This window comes from Podarcis muralis, chromosome 1, assembly GCF_964188315.1.
Source record: "Podarcis muralis chromosome 1, rPodMur119.hap1.1, whole genome shotgun sequence".
Classification (NCBI taxonomy): domain Eukaryota; kingdom Metazoa; phylum Chordata; class Lepidosauria; order Squamata; family Lacertidae; genus Podarcis; species Podarcis muralis.
Genome location: NC_135655.1, coordinates 58437729 through 58464118, shown reverse-complemented (window position 1 = coordinate 58464118; position 26390 = coordinate 58437729). Strand labels below are relative to the sequence as shown.

At 43.2% G+C, this 26390-nt stretch overlaps 1 protein-coding gene across 1 annotated transcript; it reads left to right on the top strand.

Moving 5' to 3' along the window:
- Window positions 1–2856: 2856 nt before the first annotated feature.
- On the top strand, window positions 2857–25470 carry CCND1 (cyclin D1). The gene is made up of 5 exons (XM_028728711.2): window positions 2857–3358; window positions 4957–5172; window positions 6134–6293; window positions 12418–12566; window positions 21995–25470. The coding sequence occupies exons 1-5, from the start codon at window positions 3161–3163 to the stop codon at window positions 22148–22150; spliced, it is 879 nt and encodes a 292-aa protein (XP_028584544.1). The 5' UTR covers window positions 2857–3160; the 3' UTR covers window positions 22151–25470.
- Window positions 25471–26390: the final 920 nt, after the last annotated feature.

The window sequence follows — 26390 nt, the reverse complement described above, 5'->3', positions numbered from 1 at the left end:
GGTTTCAACGTCTGCAAGGCTGCCAACGCTTTCGCAATTATTATTCGCCATTAAATAAAGAGCATCTCGGCTCTCTCCGTTTTCCCTTTTGATCGTTGACCAAGCGGGGAAGTGCAACTGTGAACGTGAGAAAAAAAGCTTCCATCAAAAGTTTCCTCTTCCCCCCGTTGCAACTCTAGCGTTCACGTTTTTCTTCGGCTCTCGCACTTTTGCCTCAACCCCTTTTGTCTTGTCAGAGAGAAATCAAACAAGTTCCTAGTTCAGATCTGCCTGATCCGCCTGGTAACAGATCTATTCCCCCATTGGCTTATGCTAATTCCAGTTTCCTCTTGTATTGGAGCCCAGTTGGGGAAAGGGGGGGGGGGGAGTTCCCTCCAGGAATTAGAGCCAATTTTGTTTTAAGTGGGCAATCTCGCTCCTGCAATATTGCCACACGCAGCAGAAGCCGGTCTTTCTGTGCAGCCGTCTCAGCTGGAGGGTGGTGGTACGAGGGGGGCTCCGGAAAAGCTGTAGCTGATACTGCTCCGTCTCATAAATCAAGGGCTCCTGCCACACCGACGCAGATTTTTATGAATGAAAAAAAACAACAACATTGCTCTCGTCGTGGATCACCCCCCCCGCCACTTTCCCCCCTCCTCTTTAAAGGACTGGAAAGGGGGACCGACTTTACAAAGCAAATATTGTTCGGTAGAAAGGGAGTGCGCGCAGCTGGCCACTGACCCGAGTTATATTTACTAAACGCAAATTAAGAAATAAAAATGTGAGTCGCAGATAAGCGGACGGAGAGCTTTTAAAACGAGGACGGAGACACTCTTGACCATCTAACGTTAGTGTGCTTTAGAAATAAGGAAAGCGAAGAGACGGGGGGGGGGGGGGTATTCCAAAAGACTTGGGAAGGTTATGCAAAAAGACATCCTTTAAGTTTGCATATCAAGGCGTGCCTGGAATTTGCGGGGAGTTTACTTAACGTTTCACAATGCCAGGCTGCGCTTCAATTAGAAGGCACCCTGGAGACAGAGAAGCTGCACAGGAAATATATATATACATGCATATCCGTATATACACTCACGTATGTCAAACAGCGATGTACTCGAACTTTGGGCATGCGCAGAAAGCTGGGCTTGCAAATTCTGCGCATTTACGCGGGAGGAAGCTCCAATGACTGGTACAGACCTTACTTCCGAGTAAACAGGACTGAGCTGTCAGACCTCCTCCCTAGGGTTTCTCCATTATATCCTCGAGTCTTCTAGAACCGTGTCCGACGGCTCTATCTTTCTTACTTTGGATGAGCCCCATTGAAGTCATTGGGACTTAATTCTAAGTAAGATTACCTAAAATGCGGTGATAATGCCTTATTCAAAGCAAACAGCAGCACATCCCCATACCTAAACGTATACCACATTTGGATGTTGAAGTGAAAGCCAGGGAGCCAGTTTTTAAAGGCGGTTTTGATAAGCGTCACATTCAGCAGTATTGCTCAATAATTGTGGCTGTGTACTGCAATCCTATATGTCTGCTCAGAAGGAACCTCCAGCTGAGTTCAATGAGACAATATCTCCCCAAAAGTGGTTGATAAGGTCCTCCTTTTCCCTCTCCAGTCTGGAAGGGTTTTTAGTTTTCCCTAGAGGATGATGATACGTTATATTAAGTTTTGGGTGGCGTGAAGTATTTCAAATGGGTTGGAATCCCACGCCTACTTACCACGTGTTTTATGATGAAGGCGCAAAGGATTAGATGCATTTAAATTAACAGTTCAAAGTATCTTTCCCTCGACTACAGCAATGAAATCTAAATTCACTCTGAAAGGGGGGGGGGGCGGATAGAAAAGTGCACTTCCCGTCCCTTCTTTGGGTTCCGGCTAAGCACGTTGGAGGAAATAATGGCCACCATTTTGCTTGTGCCATGCTCATGGCATTTCTACGGCAGGCTACCAAAAGATCCGCCACATCTTCCGGACGAAGGGCTTGCCCCGCTCCAAAATACATTAAATTGGAAACCCCATTGGCTGCAAGTTTACTTCCAAGCAAATGCATGCAGATGCAAGGCTGTATTATTATTATTTTTTTACAGAATGGTCAAGGGAAGTTGGAGACTGCAATTCTATATGCAGCAGCACTTACCTGGGACTAAACTCCATGGACAGTAATGAGACTCACGTCTAAGTAGACGTAATTTCGGAAGTCGCGGAGCCTTTGTCGCGCGTAATGAGTTTAGACTCAGGCTGCTTGGACTTCAAAATTAAACGCCACAAATAATTTGGATCGTCTTTTTATTATTGTATCTTCTCTAGTCAGTGGCAAGAACTTCGGCCCTCTGTGCAATCCTAAGTACGTACATACTCATACAAAGAAGCCCAATGTGCTTAAAGTGTATTTAGAATAGCTGCCCCGGGTTCTTTTCCTAACTTATCCAGAAAATGAGCTTGCCTTCTAAAATAATAACTTAAAAAAATAAATAAATAAACACGGCTAAGAATGCTGGTTTCCTAGATGGATGGCCCACGACGCAGATGATCTCTTCCAAACCACCGTAGTGGCGGTGGGGTCCCTTCCTTGGAAAAGGAGCCCGAAGCCCCTACTGCCTGTCCGTGTCTGTGTGTGGCCTAGTCTCATTCATCATTCGGCTGCCGGAGCCCTCTCCATTTTTAAAAAATTCTGCCTGATCCAGTGGAAAGACAATTTGGGCTTCCCCCACCACCTCTCTCTGTCTCTGTCTCTCCCTCCCTCCCTCCTTCCTTCCCCCGAAAAGGGGAAAAAAAGAAAAAGAAAGAAAGCGAGCCCTTGTCCTCATTTGCATTTGCATTAAAAGCCCTGCTTCTGTCTCCGCTAAGCAAAGGGGGAAGGACTTGCAGCCTATGGGATGGCTTTAGGGCTCTGCCCCCTGCTTTTGGCTTCTCTCCCTCTCCCTTCTCTTTCGCATTCTCCCCGCGCTTTGATCTCTGCTTAACAACAGTCACGTCACGGGGGGACTCATACAGGAGAGTTTTGTTGGAAGTTAGAAAGTTTTGCAGCCTCCAGAGGGCTGTAGCAGCAGTAGCAGCAGCAGCAAGCAGCATCTGAGGGACTCCTGGAAGGGGAAGAGCCAGAGAATCTGACTCAGTCCTTTGGAGCAAAGCTGCGCCTGCAGGAGAAGGAGCAAGGAGGAGGCGGAGGCGGCAGACATGGAACATCAGCTGCTCTGCTGTGAAGTGGAGACCATCAGGAGAGCCTACCAAGACACCAACCTGCTCAATGACAGGGTCTTGCAGACGATGCTGAAAGCAGAGGAGACCTGCTCGCCCTCGGTCTCCTACTTCAAGTGCGTGCAGAAGGAGATCTTACCATATATGAGGAAAATAGTGGCCACTTGGATGTTGGAGGTTGGTAAACGCGCTTTGCAAAAGCTTGCGCTTTCTCGCAATAAAACCATTCCGGAGTCCCAGCGTCTCTCTTCCTCTCTTTTCTGTCTTTCTTTACCCCCCCTCCAATTTCCTGCACCCTAAAACATACTGTGAAGCATTGATTTCTACCCCCCGCCACCCCCACCCTCCACGCCTTTCCCCTCTTTCCTATATAGACTTGGGCTAGATAAGCTAGAATGCAGCCTTTACGCTGTCACCAATAACGGGGGGCTTGTCGAGTTAGTATATAGAGTCAATTCGTGCAAAAAAAGAGAGGGGGGAAACGAGTTTTGGAAGTTTCAGAAAGACGCCCCCCTTCCTCGTGCCTCTGCGGGATCCTAAAGGTGGGATCGGCAGATCCCTGGAGCATGCCCCCCTCCGGATTCTTCGGCAGCCCTTCAACCTTGCCATGAATCGGACTAGGATTTTATTTTAAATTAATATCCATGGACACGTATGCAAGTGCTCCCCGTGCCAGTATTATGCGCCATCTTTGTTCTTTTATTGCAAAGGCCAAGTGTTTATTAATAATTAGAAAGGCAGGAGCCCGCGGGAGGGGGAGAGAGGAAAGTGGGGTTCCCGGGGGGACCCCGGGCAGAGGGGATCGGGCTCCTGGCTTGCAGATCTTGGGGAGTTGCTGCTGGAAACTTTTCTTTGTTCAGAGAGCAGAAGGAGCCTCTGGGCTTCCCCCTTGGAAGACATGCTTCTGCTGCACGAACTTGTCGGCAAGGTCGCCCGGCAAAAACCGGTGTGGATTTCGCCTTCCGTCGGCGACACGTGTTTGTGGGGGTTCCCATCAGGACCAGGGGCGTCTGGGCTACATTTTCAGCCCTTTTGCGAAGACCTGCGGGCTTGCGGTCTATTTTTAATTAATTTTTGAAAGCCAGGGCGCTGGCAAATGTCGCACGTTGCTTCCTGAGGGAGAGAGAGAGAAGAGGATTGGGGAGCCCTGGAGTTTGACTTCGGGGTGTCCCCCTGGAGAGTCCCCCGGGTCTCATCCCAAGGGGGATCGGTAAAGGACCCCCGCGGCGGTGTTTTCAGACTCTTTTGGGGGCTCTGCAGATTTTTTAAATATTTTTAAATATTTTTTGAAAAGATGACGTCTGGGGAAAAAGGCTTGCAGCTGCCTCACTGGACGCCACCTTTGTGTCTCGACGAAAGCGGGGGTCGGCAGCTCCCAAGTCAGGGGGAGCCAATAGGGGGCATCTAGGCCGTGGCCCCCAACGGGTTGAAACCCCCTTCCCCAATATTTTTTTGGGGGGGCTTGCCGTTCAATAGGGCTCCCCTCAAAAGCTCCAATTTTCTTTTCTTTTTTCTTGCCCGAACGCCGACCACGTTTTTGAAAGCCACATTTTGCTCAACTTGCGACTTTCTCTTTCATTTCTTCTCTTGCACCGTTTCGTCGGTTTATTTGTTTTTATTCGAGGAAATTCACTTAATTTGTTTTGTTTTTTCCCCTTCACCACCTCATAGCCACTGAAAGCAAGTTGGTTGCCAGAAGGCATGGGGAACTCCTTGAGGTTTTTTTATTTTACTTTTTAAAGTGCTGGTTTCAACAGGCTTTCTTTCCCCTGCAGGTTTGTGAGGAGCAGAAATGTGAAGAGGAGGTTTTCCCCTTGGCTATGAACTATTTGGACCGATATCTCTCCTTCGAACCCCTCAAGAAAACCCGCCTGCAACTGCTGGGAGCTACCTGCATGTTTGTGGCTTCGAAAATGAAGGAAACCATTCCTCTAACTGCAGAAAAACTGTGTATTTACACTGATAACTCCATTAGACCCAACGAATTACTGGTAATTTCCTATTTAATTTCATCAGGGAAACAAAGCTATAAACCTCAGCAAGGAAAAGAAATAGATTTATATCCCCATCATAACCCACACCTCACATTTGAGGTTTGAGAACTGTGTCTGGCTTTCCCCGGCGTGCGCTCTTCCCGCGTTATCCAGACAAACTTCTAGACTGCCTGAATGGAAATAACAGATATGGCCAATATGGTTCTTGAGATTTCTGAATGACAAAGCCAGGGGTGCATAATATCCCTTCCACATTCCTTGTGGGGCGTGAGCCCTATTGAACTCCTTAGGATTTATTTCCAAGTAAACATGTGTCAAGGAGACAGACTTGCTGAGCTGCAATCCTAAGCACACTTTTCTTTCTTTTTTTGTGGCGGGGAGTAAACAAATATTTTTAGCAACAGTGTATAAAGTCAACCTCTGGACGGCTGCAGCCCATATTGTGCAGTAGATTAACCGAATGAAAATTCCCTAATATGTTAAACCCTTATTATTAACTCACAAGGAGGAGAAATATAGTAACAAGATGGGGGAGAGGCGGAAAAATGGGTGGCTGGCGCCCTCTTGCGGTAGAAACTCATCCGGCCGGCCACATGCCTGGTTAATGGAGCGCTAGTTCAGAGCAGCTGGGTGGTGGGGGGGCTGGAGTGGTGGGGGGGGAGGGAGGGAACAGAATTATGTAATTTTCCTGTGGAAAGGCACCTTTCCCGCCTGCTTCTGTTCTCCTCCGGTGGCATTATGGCTGCTGCCATGTTTGGCAAGAGCCCATTTTTTGTTGGCGGGGCTCACCCTCCTGCACAAAGCAAGGCACCTAAAGTGAAGCAGACTTCAGGATACAGTGTCAGGATAGCTACTCTGCCAACAAACGCTGCATTTCCAGGTGCTTATAAAGGGAACTTTGTAATCACATTTTTCTCTCTTTCTCTCCTTTCTTCCTCCACTCCCTACCCCCTTGTAGCAAATGGAACTGCTTCTGGTGAATAAGCTGAAATGGAATCTGGCTGCCATGACCCCTCATGACTTTATTGAACATTTTCTAAGTAAAATGCCTGTGGCTGAGGACAGCAAGCAGATCATCCGTAAACACGCCCAGACTTTTGTGGCTCTATGTGCTACAGGTATGAGCCTTGCACTCTCCAGAAGGCGTGTTGTGTGTCTGTGTACCCCAGCAAGCACACCCTCCTCCCTTTACCCGCTGCCCAGAATCCCATAGGCGCACCCTTTAAAACTGGGCACTAAATTTTCAGCTTAGCTCATGCACTAAGCAGGTGTCTCCTTTTCCAGAACCCGGATTACTTTTGCCAAAGGTGAGTTTGCCAGAAAGAGGCATTTCCTCTCTGTTTCGAGGCTGAAAATCGCTTTGTGGTTCAGCCTGGGGGAAAGTGGCTAGATTAGTTGTCCGTTGCAGAGCGTCGTGCCCAAGAGCTTCAGGGCTGGATGGCCTTGGAAACCTGTTTTTTACCTCTCTTGTTGCTGCTGTTCTTGCCATTTTAAAGTCATTGGGGGGTGCAGGGTTTGTGTCCGCTTTCTCTGGAACATTTAGAATTGAACCTCTTCCCGCCCCTTCCCAATCCTTAAGTGCTGCTGGCAGAGGGCAGGAGCAAAGACGTAGAAGTGGGCCCAACGTAGAAGTTCTCTGGCCAAGAGCTGAGTCTCTGCTGTCCACACCCTGCTGACCACGTGCTGTGCTGAAGCCATGTGCGCTTGAAACCGCGGGAGGAGCCAGAGACTATGACAAAGCTCCAGGATTTCATAGAGAGGGGACTGGTTTTTTGTTTCAAGGGCAATCTTTGTGTGTGCGTGCGCATGCCAGCGCTTTTAAGCACTCTTCCCCCGCCCTGCCACTTCCCTTGTTGTCGTTTCATTTCTTTGATTCCTTATTCCAATCACCCTATTCCTATTCCTTATTCCTTTCACCCCCTAAACGACAAGCAGGAGGCTGAGACTGGAAATGTGTTGTTGCATTCCTAGTGTTCAGGTAGCACAGCTGGTGCTTTTTTGCAGCAGGCCAAATGGGGAAGGGGGGGTGAATATTAAAAAAGGGGGGAGAGAAATTAGTTTTCCTCCAGTGTGGCAAGAATGATTTGGAAATGGCTAAAGGACAACGAAGCAAAGGTCACCAATGCTCACGTTCCCTTTGAACGGAAGCCTGCAGTGTTAACTCTTGAGGATCAAACCGGTGTTTTTTGCATACATTCTGGGAGTGTTTATATTGGTGAAATGCGATTTGTCATTTTCCCAGGTTGGCACGGGACAATTGAGCTTGAATAGACTTCTCTGAGTTTGGAAACTTGAATTGCATTTAAAATCCAAGTTGATGCTTGAGGTTAAAGCCCAGCAGTTTGTGATGTCACACCTGAGATGTATTTGGTGGAAAGATCCAAGAAAAACAACAAGCAGATTCCCCCCCACACACACACCTCCCCTTGTTGGTTTTAAACAGGCCGTCCTACTGCAGGGGTTGGTTTAGAGAGGTAGCCGCAGACTCTCCAAAGAGAAATATGTAAATATTGTAAATATTTTTCAATCTCGCCTTTCATCCTGAGCCTAACTGTAGGACTGTATGCAGCTCAGGGTTTTCTAGAAAATGCATTCCTCACCATGCTCTTTAAAAACATAAGGGCATTTATTTGCTTTTTAAAAATAGTTTTTAGTCTTAAGCACAGTTACCTGGGAGTAAACACCACTGAATCCACTGAGACTTGCCACTGAGTAGACATGAGCAGGCGTGCTCTGTAAAAAGAATCAAGTTTTGGGATATAAAATAGATTTGTTTAGAGCAAGCTAGCAAGTCCCAATGGTGAGACAAGCCTTGTAACCACAGAGTGGGTTTTCGAGCCTGTTTGTTTGTTTGCTTCTTACCCCCAAACAGCGTCCTCTTTTGGATATGGGGATGTTTAACCTGGGTTATTGCGCTGGCAGCAGCAGTTCCACAGTGATGAAAACAAGAATAGTTCAAAGGTCGGAGGCTTGCAAAGAGCCAAGTTCTTTGATCTGCTGTCAGTGTTGTTACGTTTCTGGTTTAGAAGGCACGTCTAGAGGCCTATCTTAAACATTGTTCTAAACGCCATATGTAGAACCGGAAAATGAATTGGTGAATGCAAACCTTGTCCAGAAAAATGTTCTATGCAGGCTTTTAAAAGAAGTGTGTGGAGGTCAACAAGGGAACCCCCAATCCTAATGAAGTCAGTGGGAATTTTGCCTAAGTAAACAGTGTTTAATAGGGTTTTATGTGGTGAATTTATCCTTAACAGCCACATTTTAGAAAGAAAGAAAGAAAGAAAATTAATTGAGGGCTGCTGAGACAGAGATCTGGAAATGGCCTTTCTACAGATAGGATTGGTTTTTACTGTTTCCTCATTCTGCTATTCTAATTTGCCAAGCTCCCATCTGGATGAGTTACAAACCCTGTTTTATTAACTACTGCTGAGGCTTCATCCAAAACCCCATTGAATTAAAGGTCCGTTTGGCCATTAGAGCACAACTTCCACTTCATGCGGAATAAAGGGGGAAGGTTCCTAGAGGACTTTGCAATAGAACTACTTACTTTTAAACAGTGGGCGAAAAAGTTTAAATGAGGTGAAGGCAGGGTAAAACAAATGTTTGAGGATTTCTAGAAGTGTGGTTTTGTTCTAGATATAAAGAAGATTACAAGCAAAGGTGATGCTAAAAGGAATTCCCTTTTATGTCCTCCTCCAGCTCTCTGTCTTAACCAGACTGGATTTGCCTTGTAATTTCTCTCTCTCTCTCTCTCTTTCACGTGTGTGTGTGTGTGTGTGTGTTGTTTTGTTTTGTTTTGAATATGTTTTCTCCAAAGACTCCTTTTGTGTGGTGGGAGGCTTGGGACGGAAGAAGAAGAAGGGGGGAAAATTACCACGAGTTGTTTAGCCTAATGAATAGGGCCCTGGCATGGCCAAGGAAGGCACAGATCACACAAATGAAGTGAGCTTCATTGATCCAAGCTGAGACCACTGCTTAGGGGAAAGGCCCTGCTCTAAACAAGCAGAACGATTAATTGGGACAAATATTGGGAGATTCGGGGTTTCATTCTGTTCCTCCGGCTGTCTAAACATAATTGGGTCTGCCACTGCTGCTCCGCCCCGCCCCCCCCCCTACACTTTTCTTCCGCGGAGGATTATTATCATTATTTAATGTGATTTTGCTGGAGAAAAGCCCTCCCTTTGAAATGCGTTTGCCACAATTCGCCTATTCTGCGAGCCTTTCTAAAATTGGAAGTCTCAAGGTATGCGACCAGTTGAAACCTGTTGCATCTCGCAGCCAGTGATTTATGTTCGGAGTTTTGATTTGCCTCAATGAAAAGATTTTCATTCATAGCCCCCAGCTCTCCAGACGGATGGAATTGCTGCTCCATTTAAAAAGGAAAAGGGGGTGACTTGCCTTGTTAGGAATTTTTTTTTTTTTAAAGCGCTACAGCGCCTAGATGCCTGCTTTGTCCTCCCTTCAGGGTGGCTGGCATTCTTCTCTCTCCTCTTTCCTCCCCCCCCCTCCTCTCCTTTTAACAACACTGAAGTTGTTTATTCTTTTTGGATGAAGTCTCAGATAGGCTACTGGGGATGTGTGCTTCAATTGAGGGGCCCCCTTCCCCATTGTAGCTGTGTCAGGTCTAATTCATCTCACCGAAGCCCCCTTGTTCCTGAGCGCTCAATAGCGCAAGATGAGGCAATGGAGGCTGACAATGATGCCACACTCTTCCCTTGGGAGCATCCAATTACAGCCGAGAGGGGCCCCCTGATTAATATGCTGAAATTAGTGGTCTCTGCCACAAATAATTCCTTGTTGTGTCGCAACAAAAAGTCTGTCCATGCCGCTTGTCTAGAGTGGTTATAGGGACAGGCACAAACCGGTCATTTAAACTTCATTATTGCTTTTCCACCTTGGGAAGAAAGAGGGTGTGACTAGGAATTCCTCTTCCTTTTTCTCTCGCCACTTTAAAAGGAAGTACTTTGTGCATTCCCAAACTTGCTACTCTTTGAATGATCTCATGATCACTTTGCCCATTTTGGAGTTGGGGTTTTGGTTTGGTTTGGTTTGGTTTCCAAATTGAAAAAAAAGCAAAGTTTCCAAGATTAGAAAAAGAATCGAATCTGGGTGATGTAGAAGTCAGAATGCCAGATAAGGGTGGTCATTTCTGTGCTTCTTCAAAACCCTTTAGAAGCTGTACAGCAGTTAATTGGTTTGATGTGTATTCATCCAGTGGGGCTGATGTTGAAAATTTATTGATGCCTAGGCACAGGCCTTTGTAAAATGAAAAGTAGGAAGGTAATCTCAGGCAACATGGCATAGTGTTTAAACAGCAATACATATAGTCCATGTCTTAGGGGATCATTTAAGAGTTGAGGCTTTGAGCATTTAAACGTGTGTTGCTCTGCACCGCAGAGTGCAGATGCTCCTGAATTGTGATTTCCCTCAACAACAAACCTGAGATTGAGTCTCACGATCTACCAACTGAGCTATCTCTCACCTCCCAATATTTTAAAAGGGCATATTGCCCTACTGTCAACATTTTAAATTGGAACAAGGTGCCAATATTGGGTAGGGATACTCACAGTAGCCCTATTGAACTTAAAGGACATGACAAACTAAGGTATTTTCAATGGATCTACTCTTAGTAAGACTTAATTGAATGCAAGCCATTACATTTAAGAAGGAATGCGAAAGAAATGATTTTTGCATAGTCCTGGAGGTGATTTTGCTGATAAAATATTCTCACACTGGTTTTCCTGGAGAGCAGCTGCAAATCACAATTTAAAATATTTACGATTTTAAGAAAGTGTTCAGCACAGTAGACTGTTGGAAGGGAAATTGCAATTCTTCAGATGGTTTGGGGTTTGTAGGCGAGGAGATGAATTGCCTCCAAGCTGCTGGGAGCAGTTTCCTAAGTTGATGTACATAGGTTGGCATTTTCTGCTTTCATCCTGACAATCAGATATTGAAACATGTTCCCCCTCTCTTAATTCCTGGTCATGGTCAAATGAAGGCATGAATCAAACATGCCTGCTTAGAATGAGCCTTAGCCTCAAAATGTAAATGATTGCTTTTTTGTTGGCTGTAACGTTCTCTATGGCAGCTATAGGCCAAGCAATCATGGGAGTGGCTTTGCCGCAAGACCTACAGCAATGCAGTTTGGAAGTGGGCCCAGGCTCTTGTCAGCGTGGTGTCATATCAGAATGTAGCTTATTGTCTGCCAATTCTTGGGACCCCCTTACACTAAGTCCCCATTGCCCAGATGGAAGGCAGTCGCAGATATGGGAAAGGTTGAAGCAAAACATTTACCAGAGGAAGTGCCCATTTACATCCAATTTCTCTATTTCACTGTAGTGGTAAAGTTCTTGTATATGTGGTGTTCAAGTTTCCACCTTTATTTATTAGAAAGAGTAAAATTTTTGGTCAGCGTATGTGGTCAGAAGTATGTTTAATGGAGGATTGGAACCTTGAACTGCAGTCCCACTCACTTCAGAGTTAATCTCATTGGACTCAGCAGTGCTTTTAAAAAGTACTATACATTTGGGCTGTTGGATGCTGTTCTGCATAGATTGATTATATGAAACCACTTGAACAGAAAATTAGAAAACCTCTAAATGTGCTCTCCCTGAACAGTGTTGAAACCAGGATTCTATACTAGCTTTAAAAATTATTGGGGGGGGGGGGATTCTATACTGGCTTTGCTTGCAAACTCATGGTCTGATGATGAATGCGTTCTTTTAGCTGCCGGAGACTGAACCATCCTGAAAAACAATAGAATGCAAGATGGTGGTCCAGTTTCAAAGGAATTGCTACAGCCTTTGGTGCAATAAAGTACCACAAAGCCCTAAATCTATGCATGGGATTTGAAGAGGAGCTCTGATGGATTAGGCCAAAGGCCAATTTAGTCCATCAGCATGTTCTCACAGTGGCTGACCATATGTCTATGGGAGGCTTGCAAGCAGAACATGGATGCTAATACCAACACATCTCGTTGAAGGAAACAACTGCATGGGTGAATTTATATGCAGGTTGGTTTTCATGGGACTGTTCACAGAGCTGGGCCAAAAAATGTTCCAAGAGATGCTGTAAGAAAAGGAGTAAGCCTAGATGCATATGGACACGCTCTGTTAAGCCACCTTAGCGCCTGCCCATTGGAAACCTTTGTGCGCTGGGTCAGCCGCCTTTATTTGCACCCATGAGCGTAGGGGGGTATGTATATGCAAGCTCACTTCTATTTCTTTGTTTTCCCCCCAACAGATGTTAAGTTTATTTCAAATCCACCTTCCATGATTGCAGCTGGTAGTGTGGTAGCTGCTGTGCAAGGCCTTCACCTTGGAAACACCAACGCTTTCCTCTCTTACCAATGCCTCACACATTTCCTCTCGAAAGTCATCAAATGTGACCCGGTAAGTGATGCTTGATCCGTAGTCCTGGTGCCTCCTGGGTGGGGGCATCTAGTCTGTTTGTGGGCCTCAAATCAAAGCAAGGCTCAAAAGTTGCTTCACATCGGTCACCTTCTTCATCTTCACATTAGTACCCAAAAGTCTCCTTTATGTATTGTGTGGGCTGAATGCTACCACTAGTTCCAAGCCTTTCAATGAAGAAATACCAAGAAAGGAAAAGAGAAACTCTTAATTTAAGAGGACAAGTTCAGAGGCTGTACTGCTCTATAGATAATTAAATCGTGTGGACAAGTGCTCTTAAAATAAGTCAAGGAACTAGTGATTGCAGTGAACAGAGCTTTCTCTCTCTTTTTTTTAACCACTCCTGAGAGTCTTTATATTGCTAAATTATTTGTGGGGAAAATGTTAACAGAATTTTAATGGTTTACAACAAGGTAGACCTGCACAGTAGATCATACTGAATTCCAAGCCCTCCCCATCCCAGCTGTTTTTGTTTTGTTTTTTAAGTGCCCCATTATTTCATGAAAAGGTAGATGGTCCTCATAGGACTCTTCTTTTTGCCCCGCAGCTTCCTGGAGATGCTCATCAGTAACTAGTGAGCAATAAACCTTTCATGAATGAATGGGCAGGAAGGGAGCCTACAAGGAAGACCTAAAGTCAATGATCCATGCCCTAATGGTGTGTGAAGTTGGGGCAGAGTTTAGCTTTGTGCTGGAACAATGTGAAAGCCCAATAAAAAGATGCTTGGAAAAAGGTTCTTGTGGGGTCTCCAAGCACCAACAATGAGTCAAATAAAGTCAGCCCTGAGGCCTGCAACCAAATCTTGGAGGCACGGCTAAAACATTCCTTGTTTCATACGTCCATAAATATATAGAAAATATAAGAGTGCAGAAACAAGAGCTGTCGCAATTACAATGAGGTTCCTTAACATCCTGAGACTTCATAATGAATGGAATATTGTGCTACTTTGATTGCAAATGCTTGCTTCACTTCTGCATTATACATGGGTTCATGGTGTTATTTTTTATTTGTCTTTCATGCTGCCAAAGTTTTGGCTATAGGCAAAGGATTGGATGTGCTCAGTCAGTGCAAGCAGCATAGATGCCTGCGCTGATCCATCACCTGCCTGCATAGCAAAAGAGAGAGAATAGTGAAGACACTTTGAGAAAAGCAGCCTGCAGAAGCAATATTGGCACTAGGTTCTTTTAAATCACATCCTGCCTACTTTTGATTTGATGCCAGATTAGGAGCTGAAGGAAGCACCACAGAGCTGTGTCTTGTTTTGTAGAAAGAACGCTTCATTGAAGGCAGCGCTAACTTACATTTAGTGTCAGGGTTGCAGGATGCAGTTTACCTGAGCCTGATCTACTCTCCTCATTTTTCGTGAAGCCTTTGCAGAGCTCACAAATGATCCCCCTGTTGTCTTGAATGAAGGATGTGTTTTGTGGTAGTGCTAGGTGGATTGAGTCACCTGGTCATGCTCAAAACTGGTTGATTTCAGTGGCACAACTTCAGCTTGAAGACTGTACCTGAAGCGCTTCAGTGGCACCAGGTCTAAATTCACTCCTTAAGCCTTGGCTTCATTTCAAATGTTGGAACAAAGTGGTGTCAGCCTTAAACAGATGTTGAACTCACAAATAAGTAGAACATGTGAATGAGGAGAGCAGGGATGTGCACACTTGCTCTACCCTTTCCCAGTTGCTCTCTACACGTTTTGAGGGTGGCTGTCAAGACATGGAGGCTCCCTCAGCATTGTACAACGTCGATTTTCCAGGCTATACATTGCTTAGGGAGTGTGCCTAGGAAGAGCAGGGTCTCTACTGCAGCCTGTTGACCTCAAACTCTTGAAGCCCAATGGGGGTTAGAGTTAGTGCCCTTGCCTCTGCTGTCTCTCAACTTGTGTGGTAAACTTAAGTTGGCTTTAATACCTGAATTGCAGTCTTGTCTACCAATGAACCAAGTAGGATCTCCATTGTACTTTGCCTCTGTCCAGTACAATACATTTGACTTAGGGGTTCCGCAGCAGTTAAATGACCTGCTATCCTGCACTGATCGTGATTTTAAAGGAAATTATATTTAAGCATATTTTCATGCATAAGATGGAACTGGAGTCTATTGCATTGTGGTCTTCTGAATCATGTGAAACAAGACATTCTTATGTGGTTTGGTCAATATTTGAGCTTTTCTCAGAAAGAGGGATTTTTATAATTGAAAACAATGGTTTGGATCCAAAGGTCCTCTTCTGAAGGAGCGTTTTATACATCACACTGGAGTGTTACACAGGAAATAGGGGAGCGGGTGGCGCTGTGGTCTAAACCACTGAGCCTCTTGGGCTTGCCAATTGGAAGGTTGGTGGTTCAAATCCGGACGACAGGGTGAACTCCCATTGCTCTGTCCCAGCTTCTGCCAACCTAGCAGTTTGAAAGCACACCAGTGCAAGTAGATAAATAGGTACCACTGCGGTGGGAAGGTAAAAGGCGTTTCTGTGCACTCTCTGGCTTCCGTCACGGTGTTCTGTTGTGCCAGAAGCGGTTTAGTCATGCTGGGCACATGACCCGGAAAGCTGTCTGTGGACAAAATGCCAGCCCAGGTCCCTCGGCCTGAAGCGAGATGGGCACTGCACCCCATAGTCACCTTTGACTGGATTTAACCATCCAGGGGTCCTTTACCTTTTCACCTTACACAGGAAATATAAAACCTAAGATGCTTGGTTACTTGCTGAAAATCTTGCACAAACGGAAGCACGAGAAAATCTATGGAGCCTAGTACCTACAACACGGTGCAATTTCTTTCTGTTAGCGCTTGTCCAAGCCCTTGGGAATAGCATTCACAGCTGCTTTCCAAAGATTTTCTCTTCTTTGGATTCAACCCACCAGTGTCTTTCAAAAGAGCTATGATCCAGAGAACTCTGTTCAGTATGCACTGGGACTAAATTTTCCTGACCACAGAAAGGAGGTGAACCTCAAAAGGTGCTAGAGAAAATGGTTTGTGGTTTGTTTATTTACAGAAGCACTCAATTTCTTGCCTCATGCATTTTGAGTTACTATGTTCATCATTAGACACAGCTACAGACAAGAGTGTGATTCAAGCAATTGTATTATAAAATTTGGCACATGAACGTTATGTAGAAACACATTCTTAAAAATCTCTGAGGTTCCATGGATGTAAAAAGAAATGGCTTGATGTGTCTGTACATAATTCCAGTTTGCTAAATTTTATGTTGTCATACTTTTGAATTGTTTTTAGGTGTCTCCAAGGAGTATGGTGTACTAAAAATGCATTGGACAAAAGAAAAATGGGCTTATTCTGTAAATAAAACATTTTTATTAGCTATTGAAGCTTACCGCCCTTTGGCAGTAGGGGCTGAATGTCAGTGATGCCTCCGCTTTTCAAGCTCAGTTTTTATCTAATAGCAGCTTCTGAACTGTAGGAACGTGGCAACCTGCCTTTAACCAAGTCAGACCACTGCTGCATTGTCTGCACAGGGGACCAGCTAACTTGTGGCCTTCCACAGCTGCCACCATTCCTGGCTGAGGCTGGTGGTCCATAATCATCAGGTGGATGGGAGTTGCAGTCCAAAAATCAGGAGGGCACAAAAATCCCAAGTTTTTCTGGGTTGCTTAAAGTGCTTAGAACTTGCACTTTATCTTCTACAAGTGCATGGGTTTTCATAATGTGTCACACAGTCGTCAACTTTAAAGTTTAAAAACCACAGAGATCAACATTTCATTTCATTTGAACATCGTAAAATATACTTAAAATTCTTGGCTGGAATAGATGAGCTAGAGGATTAAAAAAAATAATAATTTACGGTTAATTTTTTACTTTTAACCACGAGAAAGTAAAAGCTAAAATTAATAGCACCTGACTGAAATTCCTTTACGGTTCATTTTGGTAGGAGTCCAATTTCCCATTTTGCTTTTGATCAGTGGTAATTAGAAGTCAGATAGCCACCATTAGACTCTTGGGCTGTCTTCCATCGGCTCTGTTCCTGACATTCATTTCAAGGCCAGAAAATTGCTACATTCAATTTGTTTTCGATGCTATCTGTTAAATACATTGGAATTTGTTTGGCTTCACACTGCGAGCATCTTGTCTGTAACCACAGTGGACCAGGCAATAAATATTGCAGGATTCTTAACTTGTCTCTGTTACTTTCTTTGATCTCCAAATCCCAAATTGACTGACATACAGCCTGATCACAGCTTAGTTATAGTAAAAAGATATGTCTTTATGTTAGTAGAGCACACTCATTTGCTCACAACTTTCAGGCCTGGTCTGAACAAGCTCTAAGTAAGCTTTCCCTAATCTGATGCCCTCTAAAGGTTGTTGGACTACAATTCTCATAATCCACAGGTTCCCTGTTTTAATGTCATTATCGATTGATGGTGCCAATAATTCAATACTAGGCAGTTGTAGCCCAATGCAATCAAATATATATTAGTTTCTAAGGAACAGGATTCCAAAAACATAATCACAGAGTCAGCACTGTATTTCTTCCCTGGATGCCTAGTGCAAAGTGAGAGCTTTTGGCAAAGTTGTTGAGCCTGCCATACATTCCAGTGATTTCCACCCGGACAGTTTCTGACTGCCGTATTCCGGCTATGCCCGGGAAATTATGGACGTATGGCAGCCCTACACTTCACATGAGGCCTTGGAGAAGATGGGATGCTGGATGAGTTTTGCTTGCTGTTTTTGAGATTCCACAGTGTCTGGCACATGGTAACTCCCTTGACATTCATGTCAAGCATTGAGAAGGGAAAGCCAGAAACAGCAAGGTTCTAGTTGGTTCCAAAGCTCAAAATTGAGTTTCCCTACTCCCTTCTCCAGCTCCAAAGGCCAGCTGGGGTCTGCTCTTGTCATGCTGAGTTTCCAAAGTGAAGTCCAATTGTGGAGCTGATACCTCAATTGTGGAGCTGATACCCCAATTGTTCCAAAGCTCAAAATTGAGTTTCAGACATCAGTACCAACTCTTGAGTTCCCTGCATCTGCTGAAAGATTTGCCAGTAATCACTGGGGAGAAGAAGCAGCGTGGAGCTAAAAATTGGCATGTCCCCTCCAGTGATAACGAATCTTTTGGTCACAATCCCTAAAACCATATGTGCTATGCACCCAGTTTTGTTTGTTTTTACAAATCTTGTGAGTGTCGAGTCACCCTCTAGCAAGCTTGATGAGCTTCAGCATTCCTCCAGCCCAAATCCTGGGAGAGGTATCAGCTCCACAATTGGGGTATCAGCTCCACAATTGAGGTATCAGCTCCACAATTGGACTTCACTTTGGAAACTCAGCATGACAAGAGCAGGCCCCAGCTGGCCTTTGGAGCTGGAGAAGAGAGTAGGGATCCCAGTATGGAATTTGCTACCACAAGAAGCAGGGGTGGCCATCAACTCAGATGGCTTTAGAAGACATTTATGGAGGAGAAAGCTTTCAGCAGCAACTATCCCTGATGGCTGTGTTCTACCACCACTGACTGAGGCAGTATGCTTTTAGGACGGGGGAATGTTGCTGTGCTCAGGTATCTGCTTGTTTCCCACAGGCTTCTAGTTGGCCACAAGATGCTAGGCAAGGTGGGCCACTGGCCTAATCCAGGAGATCCTTCCAACATTGCACTTTGCTTCAAAGGCATCTTCTGGTGGGCATGTGTTTGTGTGTGGCGATTTCCAAATCCAAGAGCAGAACTGGGGGATACATCACACTGTGTTTTCAAGTATCTTCACAGCATGAGTCCCCGTCAGGGAAAAGAGCAAAGGATAAATAAATAATAGTAGTAGTGGTGGTGGTGATGACTGCCGAGACCATTGTGTTCCTTACCTCCAAGCTTAGAAGAAGAGTTTGGGGCTTGTCTCTGTCAACACCGTAGTTGTAAGATGTGACTGCCATATTGGAAGTGTGTGACAGAAATGAACTGCATGCTTACTGTGCATAGAGATGGGAGGGGGCTGAGGATTGTCCCTGATGTCGTGCTGAGTTTTGGAAACTACAGCATGAATTTAGGGGTAAGACCTGTGCCCCCTTGGAGCAGCTGGAATTTGTGGACGCCAGAGGTCTTGCTTTGTTTAGAACTCTGACCACGTCTATAGGTTTGATAATGCTTTCTCAGTTGTTAATGTGTGTGTGTGTGTGTGAGAGAGAGAGAGAGAGAGAGAGAGAGAGAGAGAGAGAGAATATGAGTTCCTCTTAAGTGTTATAGGTAAGCCTTCCCCAACCTTGCGCCCTGCAGGTGTTTTGGACCACAGCTTCCACCAATTCCATCCAGCACAGCCCTACAGACTGGGGCTGATGCGAGTTGGTGTTCAAAACACCTGGATCTCATCAGGTTGGGAGCGACTCCTGATAGGTGGAATTGGTCTGGCCACTGAGCTTAACAGAGTCCCAACAGGGGACCTTCAAGTGATGAGTGTATCACAGGTGGGTGGCCAGCATTTGAATATGAGAAAAAATATAATATGCTTTCATTCAGTATGGAGTTGTTGACTATACTGCTCAGTTATGGTTGAATCAAACTCACAACTTTACCCAAACTTTCTGAAAGTGATAGAATTTGTTTTTAAAACCCTTGTGAAAATGCCTATATATTTCTTTTTATATTTCTTATTTGGGTTAAATAAGAATGTGTGAGATCAGAGTAGGTATGGAAACACCATATTCGTATCTATTAAGAAAAGCCAGCGCTGTGTAGGGTGCCTGTGGCATAATTGCTTTAGGATATAGGGTGTTTCTTTTTGCAATTTAAAATACTGTCTCTCTGTGAAGAGGAAATATTACACTAGAGTTTAAACCAGTAAAGGTCAAAGGTTATTTGTTTTCAGTGAGCTGTAACTGATGGTCTGATCTGCTTAGAGGTAGGATTAACCTCCCTCTCTCTCAGAAGAGGCTTGCAGAGAATTGTTTGCTTGGGTTTTTAATCTTATTTTACCCCCCAAATGCCATGTGGTAGAGAAGGTTCTTGTGGCAGCGGAATCAGTGAAAAGCTGGTAGGTCACACAAGAAGCTTCTGAATGAAGGCAGAATTGAAACAGGAAAATAAAGAAAACAGCAGGCAGGTCACCATCTCAGGAAAACAACATTCATTCTCAGTCATGCACATCCTAACACTTTTGACGGCAATTTATCATGGAAGACTGGGTTCACCGCAAGGGCTAGCACATGTCATAGGTTAAATCAGAAAAGGCAATCCCAAAAGGAAACTTCAAAGTTCTTAATACACAGAGTTAAACATATTGAAAAAAGCTTCTGCGATGTTTGTTAGAAAGACAGGAGTAAACAGTGAGCCAAAGGAATTTCGGCAGACTGCTGTGGGATTGTTTGTTTTGCCTATTTAAAGCACTTGGCACTGAAGAAGGTATCCCACCAACACACAGGGATGCATGTGCTGGTGATCAACCAGGTCTCATTCCAGTCTTAATTCCTAGTTGGCATGGCTGATCCTTTTGGGACCAATTCCAGAAAAGTAGCCATGTTAGTTTGTTGCAGAAACAACAAGGAAGAGACCTTTGGCACTCAAAGTTCATGCCGCAATCAATTTGTTACTCTTCTTAAGATGTCAAAACTCTCCTTTTTGCTGTTCTTACGCTATTTAAACGTTTCCAAATCTCCTAAAATATCCTATCTCAATGCATTTTCCTTGTAGACAGTGTGGATGAGTACTTAGCGGCCGACATATAAAATACAATAAAAGGGCTCTGGGTAGTATTTTGAAAACAGAAAAGTTTGCCATATTGTCAGAGTATGTTAAGTTCGTTGAGCTGTTTTTACAATGCCGGCATTTAACAAAATAGCTTGGTTCATCTATGATGTACTCTTTAAAGCCCTTCCTGTAGTTAGACATCAATGGATGCTTACCATTTAACTACTGGCAAAAGAAACCCCACACACAACCCTATATGTTAATAGCTTTCTATACATTCTGACCTCTGTTGCATACATGAAATGGCCTAGTTCATGTTGTGTATATGAAATCTATAGTCTTCAGCCATTTCAGACCAGAAACCTACCTATAACCCAAACATGGATTTCTTAATTTTTTACTATCTGTTTGCTTCTGCTACTTTAGATCAGGCCATACTCTGGTACTCTGTCCCCACCCATCAGTTGAAAACCAATGGTATATATGATAATAGCCATTGAATGGGAAACTAAAGATGGCTCTGGGCTTCATGCGGAATTATTTAATATGCTTAGTGTCATGTTAAGTTTTCACTTCAGAATACATTTGCCCGAAAAAGCCTATATCTGCAATGAGCATTTAAGGCTCACACAGCAAATATGGACAGTGATTCAAAGTTCAGGCTCTCTCTTAGATTTGTTTATTGACTGGGTTGTGCACTGCAGGAGGGAAGGAGGGGGGAGAGTGGTCCTTCAAACATTGCTGGACTATAATTCCCATCATCTCTAGCCTTGAGCAATGCTGGTGAGGCTGATGGGAACTGGAGTCCCAACAGTTCCCTGTGGCCTGGAGGGCTACGAATTTCCCACCCCTACTCCACAGGAAGGCTTCTTTACTCATTCAGTTGTAAGTGCAAAGGAGCTACTTCCTTTGAACTGACTGGAGAAGCGGCTCGGAGCGCCCTCGAAAGACAGACAAAGCCTCAAAACCCAGCTGGTGAATCTTCCAGTGATTACTTCATAGCTGTTGATGATACTTCTGTCCTGTAAGGAGACCTAGAGAAGATGCTCCAGTGGTCTGCTTGCTTACTGGCTTTTCTGTTGAGAATAATAGCTGTGGACCATTTAGGTTAATTAGTGGTGACCTTTTACTGAAATGAACACTTGCACCCTCTTCCATGGGTGATACTTGCGTCTTCAGCCTTGGGTGACTTGGAAGTTATATGCGCAGAAGCAGAAGTTGCATTCCACAAGTGGCAACCAGCCTTTTGCAAGGAATTGGAGACATCTGGGTGCCAAGTTTGGCACCTAACATCTCTTAACTGGCTGGCATGGCTGCAATGCCGCATCAGTCAGCTGTTATGTGGGGCAGCACAGAGCTAAAAAATGCATGGCTTTTGGTGCTGCAGGGCCCTGCGAATCACCTGGCTTGCGCCGCACCAAAAGCAGCACACGCATCGGGCACTCCCAAAACAGTTCCTACCTGTATTCATTATTTTGATATTTTGTGTGAATTGGGTCGTTGGCTGCTTTGGGCTTCCCTTGGGGAAGAAAAGCAGGTTACAAGGAATAAAGGATATAATAGCAAAGTGAACATCAGAGGCCAGGGTCACCAGGCATTCTCCTGTTTCTTCTTCCCACCTCCAAATTCATATCTGCATCACATGCATTGGGCTTTTGAGTTGGAGAACACAGTGGTGGCCACTTCTGAATTATTATGGCTTATTTATGACTTACTCTTTTCCATTTGCTTTCTAGGGATAAGTTGTTTGGCTGTGCACACTTCTCTCTGTTTTGCTAAAGTGTTTTCCCCTTCTCTTTCGCAGGATTGTTTACGAGCCTGCCAAGAACAGATTGAATCCCTCCTTGAATCTAGTCTACGCCAGGCGCAGCAACACAACATATCTTCAGAAACAAAGACTGTTGAAGATGAAGCTGATCTTTCCTGCACACCCACTGATGTTAGAGATGTGAATATTTAAGGAGGACTTCTGCAGTTGGGTTTGCTTGGCAGTACCAGCAAACATCGAAAGGGCATCTGAGAAGGAAGTGGAATCAGGATCTTCTCCCCCCCGCCCCTCCCTCCCCCCACCCAGGAAAACCTTTTCTCCAGGACTTTTTATACCAGAAGGGAAAATGTCATTCATTCTTTTCTTCGCTATTCCTTCCTACCCTTTGTGACTCTTAACAGACAACCCCCCCCCTTCACTCTCAACCGTCTTAAAAAGAAAAAAAAAATAGTATTTGCATGATCTCCAGGGGTTTGTGCTACAAAAATAGAAGATTTTATACAATAATAATCAATTAGTTTTTTATATATTAAAGTGTTTTTGTCTTTATGTTGTAAAAATAGGCATTAACACACACACACACAGTCTCTCCACGGGAGGTATTAGATTTGATTCTTGCATATTAAAAAGCCAACCATTTTTAAAGTAGAAGAGGGTGTGTTTTTTTAGATAGGTTATATGTGTTTTGGGTGTGTGTTTTTTTTCCTTTAAAAAGCATAGCTTTAATGCAGTTCTAGGCTTTTCTGTATCTTGCTTGCTTATGCATTTAGTCACTTTATAATTCATCTGTAAATGTTTATTTTATCCCCTTAGGTTTTTATCCTCTTCACCTTATAAATGGTTTTAATGTAACCTTTACGTTAGTATATGTTAGCAATCAGCATTATTATATGTTAATCTTCTGTGCCTGTGGATTACCTGTGTGTAAGGCTTCTAGGGGTTCCAGCTTAGCATAGCCAGGAAAAGATCCGACATTCTGTTCCAACATTAAAGAGAAGTTCCAATAGCTATATAATATATTTTTGTAACCTTCCTATTTTTGTAGTGTACAAAAACGTGCTGGTTTCCACCCAAACGATACACAGCCTAATTATATCCAGGTTGAATCCACAGTTTTATCTTCTTTTTTATTATTATTGTTGTTTTAAAACCATTCCATTTCAAAGCACTTTCAGTTCATTAGGTATAGGAAATACTTTCTTTTTGTGTGTGTGGGAATTTTTTTTTTCTTCAAATGGAATGGTTTGGAAATTATATATATAAATATATAAATATATATATAAAGTGCTTGTGTGCAAACTCAGAATTGCAAAGCAAGTGCATTTAACTATGGTGTGAGGAAAGGTGGGGTTGTTGTTTTTTTCTGAAGGGTTGTGTTCCAGTCAGAGAAATTGCATTCACAAAATTGCCAGGATATCTTCCTAACCTTTTCAATAGAAGAGAGATGTTTAGAAATCTTTTGGTGCCAATTCATTTTTTTAAAAAAATATAAATTTAGGGGCCTGAAAGGTTTACCTATAGGACACATATTTTGAGAATTGTCTCTAGATGTTGTACAACTGAAGGCTATTAAACACTAAAATATATAATTTATAGTTAAGGCTAAAAAGAATATTTATTGCAGAGGATGTTCAGAAGGCCAGTATAATTTGTAAAATAAATCACCCCCTTGATTCTGAGAAAACAAAAAGATCTTTCTGCCCTTGATGTTGCAGTTTTAACTCATCTTACTAAGAAATGAGGACATGTCAAGATAGTAACACATTCGGCCCAGTTGTTTCCAAAATAACCACGAGAAAGCGCCATAGTTAAAAGTGTAGAATTGGTGTACTTGAAAAGAAAAGAAAAGTTCTTAATCCAGTGTATTTCCCCTCCTTTTTTTTAATTTAGCTACAAATAGAAAATTTGCACATCTTGGCTATGTATCTTTTTTATTATTATTGTAGAAAGTAGCTGAAGGGACGTGGACATAGCTGTTGAAGTTGATGCTTGAGGAGAATGTGATGGCAAAATGTATGTGAGAAACTGCCGCTAAGGTGTTGATTGTAAAAAACAAAACAAAAAGTTTTAAAAAGGAAAAAAAAAAGGAGCGGACGCTCCCATTTTTTTTATTGAGCTGCTATGGATAAATTCCCAGCATGAATTGAAAAGAAAAATTAACATTGCTTTTCTGTATCTTTGTCATTGTGTTTTGCTGCTATTTTGTGGTCTTTTTTTTGTTTTTTGTTTTTTTTGTTATACAATGTCATATACTGCCATGTTATAGGTTTTAAATTTTCTCATAGAAAATTATATTATTGACATTTTTTGGTAGATTTTTTTTTTTTATGTGATCAATTTTTACTTAATGTGATTTACTGCTCTATTCCAAAAAAGGTTCCTGCTTCACAATACCTCATACTTCAGTTAACCGTGTTTAGATCAGGTTTTAATGTTCGTTCACAATGCCTCATAGTTCTACTGCAAGCTGCATTGGACATTATTCTGAATGGGTCTCGCGATTTGCAACTAGTTTGTGCTAATGTTAAAACAGCAGACATTTCAGAAGATCGAGTAATGTCAGGTTCTTTTGGTTATGTGTTTTTTTGTTTTGTTTTTTTATAAAGTGGATTCTTTTTTTTCTGATCTGGGGTTTATTATCATAGTAGTTTTTAAGCTGTGTTATTAGCCACATTTGATATATGAAAGGTGCATTATAATATAACTCTTATATGCCCGATGCTTTCCATCACTGGGGAATCATCATGCGGTATGATAGGTTATCTTCTGGAATTTAAGTATTGTGTGTGTTTAATCTGTTATGATATATTAGGGTTTTTGTTGATGTTAATTATAGCATAATGCTAATTTAAAAAAAAAAATACAAACAACAACCTGTAAATCTCATTAAGTAAGCCAGCTAACAGAGTTGTATGGTGAAGAATAATCTAGTTGCCTGTATGCTGCTAAACCAAAACAGAATTAGAACTTCATTTTTGAGGGCAAACGCAGTTAAGATCCTACCTAAGCTTATTCAAATGGAAAAGGACAGCAGGCTTGTAAGGCTTCTAGCATTCGCAGGACCCACGAGGACTGGATTCATTCTGTCCAAATTTCAGGAACATTTCTTACTGCTTACCTCATAGACATTTCTGTTTGTGGCATCTCTGTGTCTCTGAACCAAACAAGATTATTGAGTTAGTGGTTGTTGGTTATATTATGTTTTGCTCACTGAGAAGCGGCAGCGTGTACTGCAAAATTTTAAGTATTGTATGTACTAAAAGGCCAAATGCTGATAAGCGGGTTCACGTGCCAACAGAGATGCTTTATTTGTCACATTGTTATAACGATCTATAGAAAGCAAAACAAATCAGATTTGTATCTTTAAAAAAAATAATAATATTGTACTTATTGGCATCACTGGTCTGAAATGCACATGTTCACCAACAGACCTGTAACAGATAAGTTTCCAGCAAAAGAAAGAAGAATAAAGACCTCCCCTAAAAGTCTAGAAATAAATTTGTAAAACCCAATGCTTGTGTCCTGTGCTTTTATTCAGTGGGAACGGTTTGTGAACCACAAATCTGCTGCACTCAATTATCCTTTATGTTTAGAAGCGTTCATGGTTCAGTATAGTTCAGTTTGGTATCTGTTCTATAAAGATTGAAAGGTTGAGTAATGTTTTCACACATTGCCAGAATAAAGCAGTGATCAGAATATATTCTTGGCACAATCCTTCCCAAACTCACTAACACAATGCAAAGTTTCTATATAATGGATCACATTTTTTTAAAGAAGCCTTTATTTCATAAACATGATGCATTTACGAGGTTGTCTCAGTCCTTGACAGTGTTTTGCAAAGTTCCTAATGAAATATATGGGCCAGCATTTTCTTGCAGTTTGTTAAACATGACCAAAAAAAGCTTTCACTTTTCTATTAAGTGTAACACTAGATTCTCTACCTGCTCTGACTAATTATTTTAGTTTTAACATGTGGACCACATCCCATGCCTTTACAATACAGTGGTACCTTGGGTTACATATGCTTCAGGTTACATACGCTTCAGGTTACAGACTCTGCTAACCCAGAAATAGTGCTTCAGGTTAAGAACTTTGCTTCAGGATGAGAACAGAAATCGTGCTCTGGCGGCGCGGCAGCAGCAGGCCACCCCATTAGCTAAAGTGGTGCTTCAGGTTAAGAACAATTTCAGGTTAAGTACGGACCTCCGGAACGAATTAAGTACTTAACCCGAGGTACCACTGTACAGTCTTCTGATGTCTAGGTCCTTGCGGTTCTCTTGCGTGCCTGATTCTGTGAGTTACAACAAGTCCTGATAAGTCCTATGCTGGTGGGCAAGAGTCTCTGGATGGAGCTCCCTCTCTGAATGGGCCCTCCTCCCCACAGTTACCACTGCCTAGTCATTTCCTTTGCGGAGTCCACACAATTGCCCAT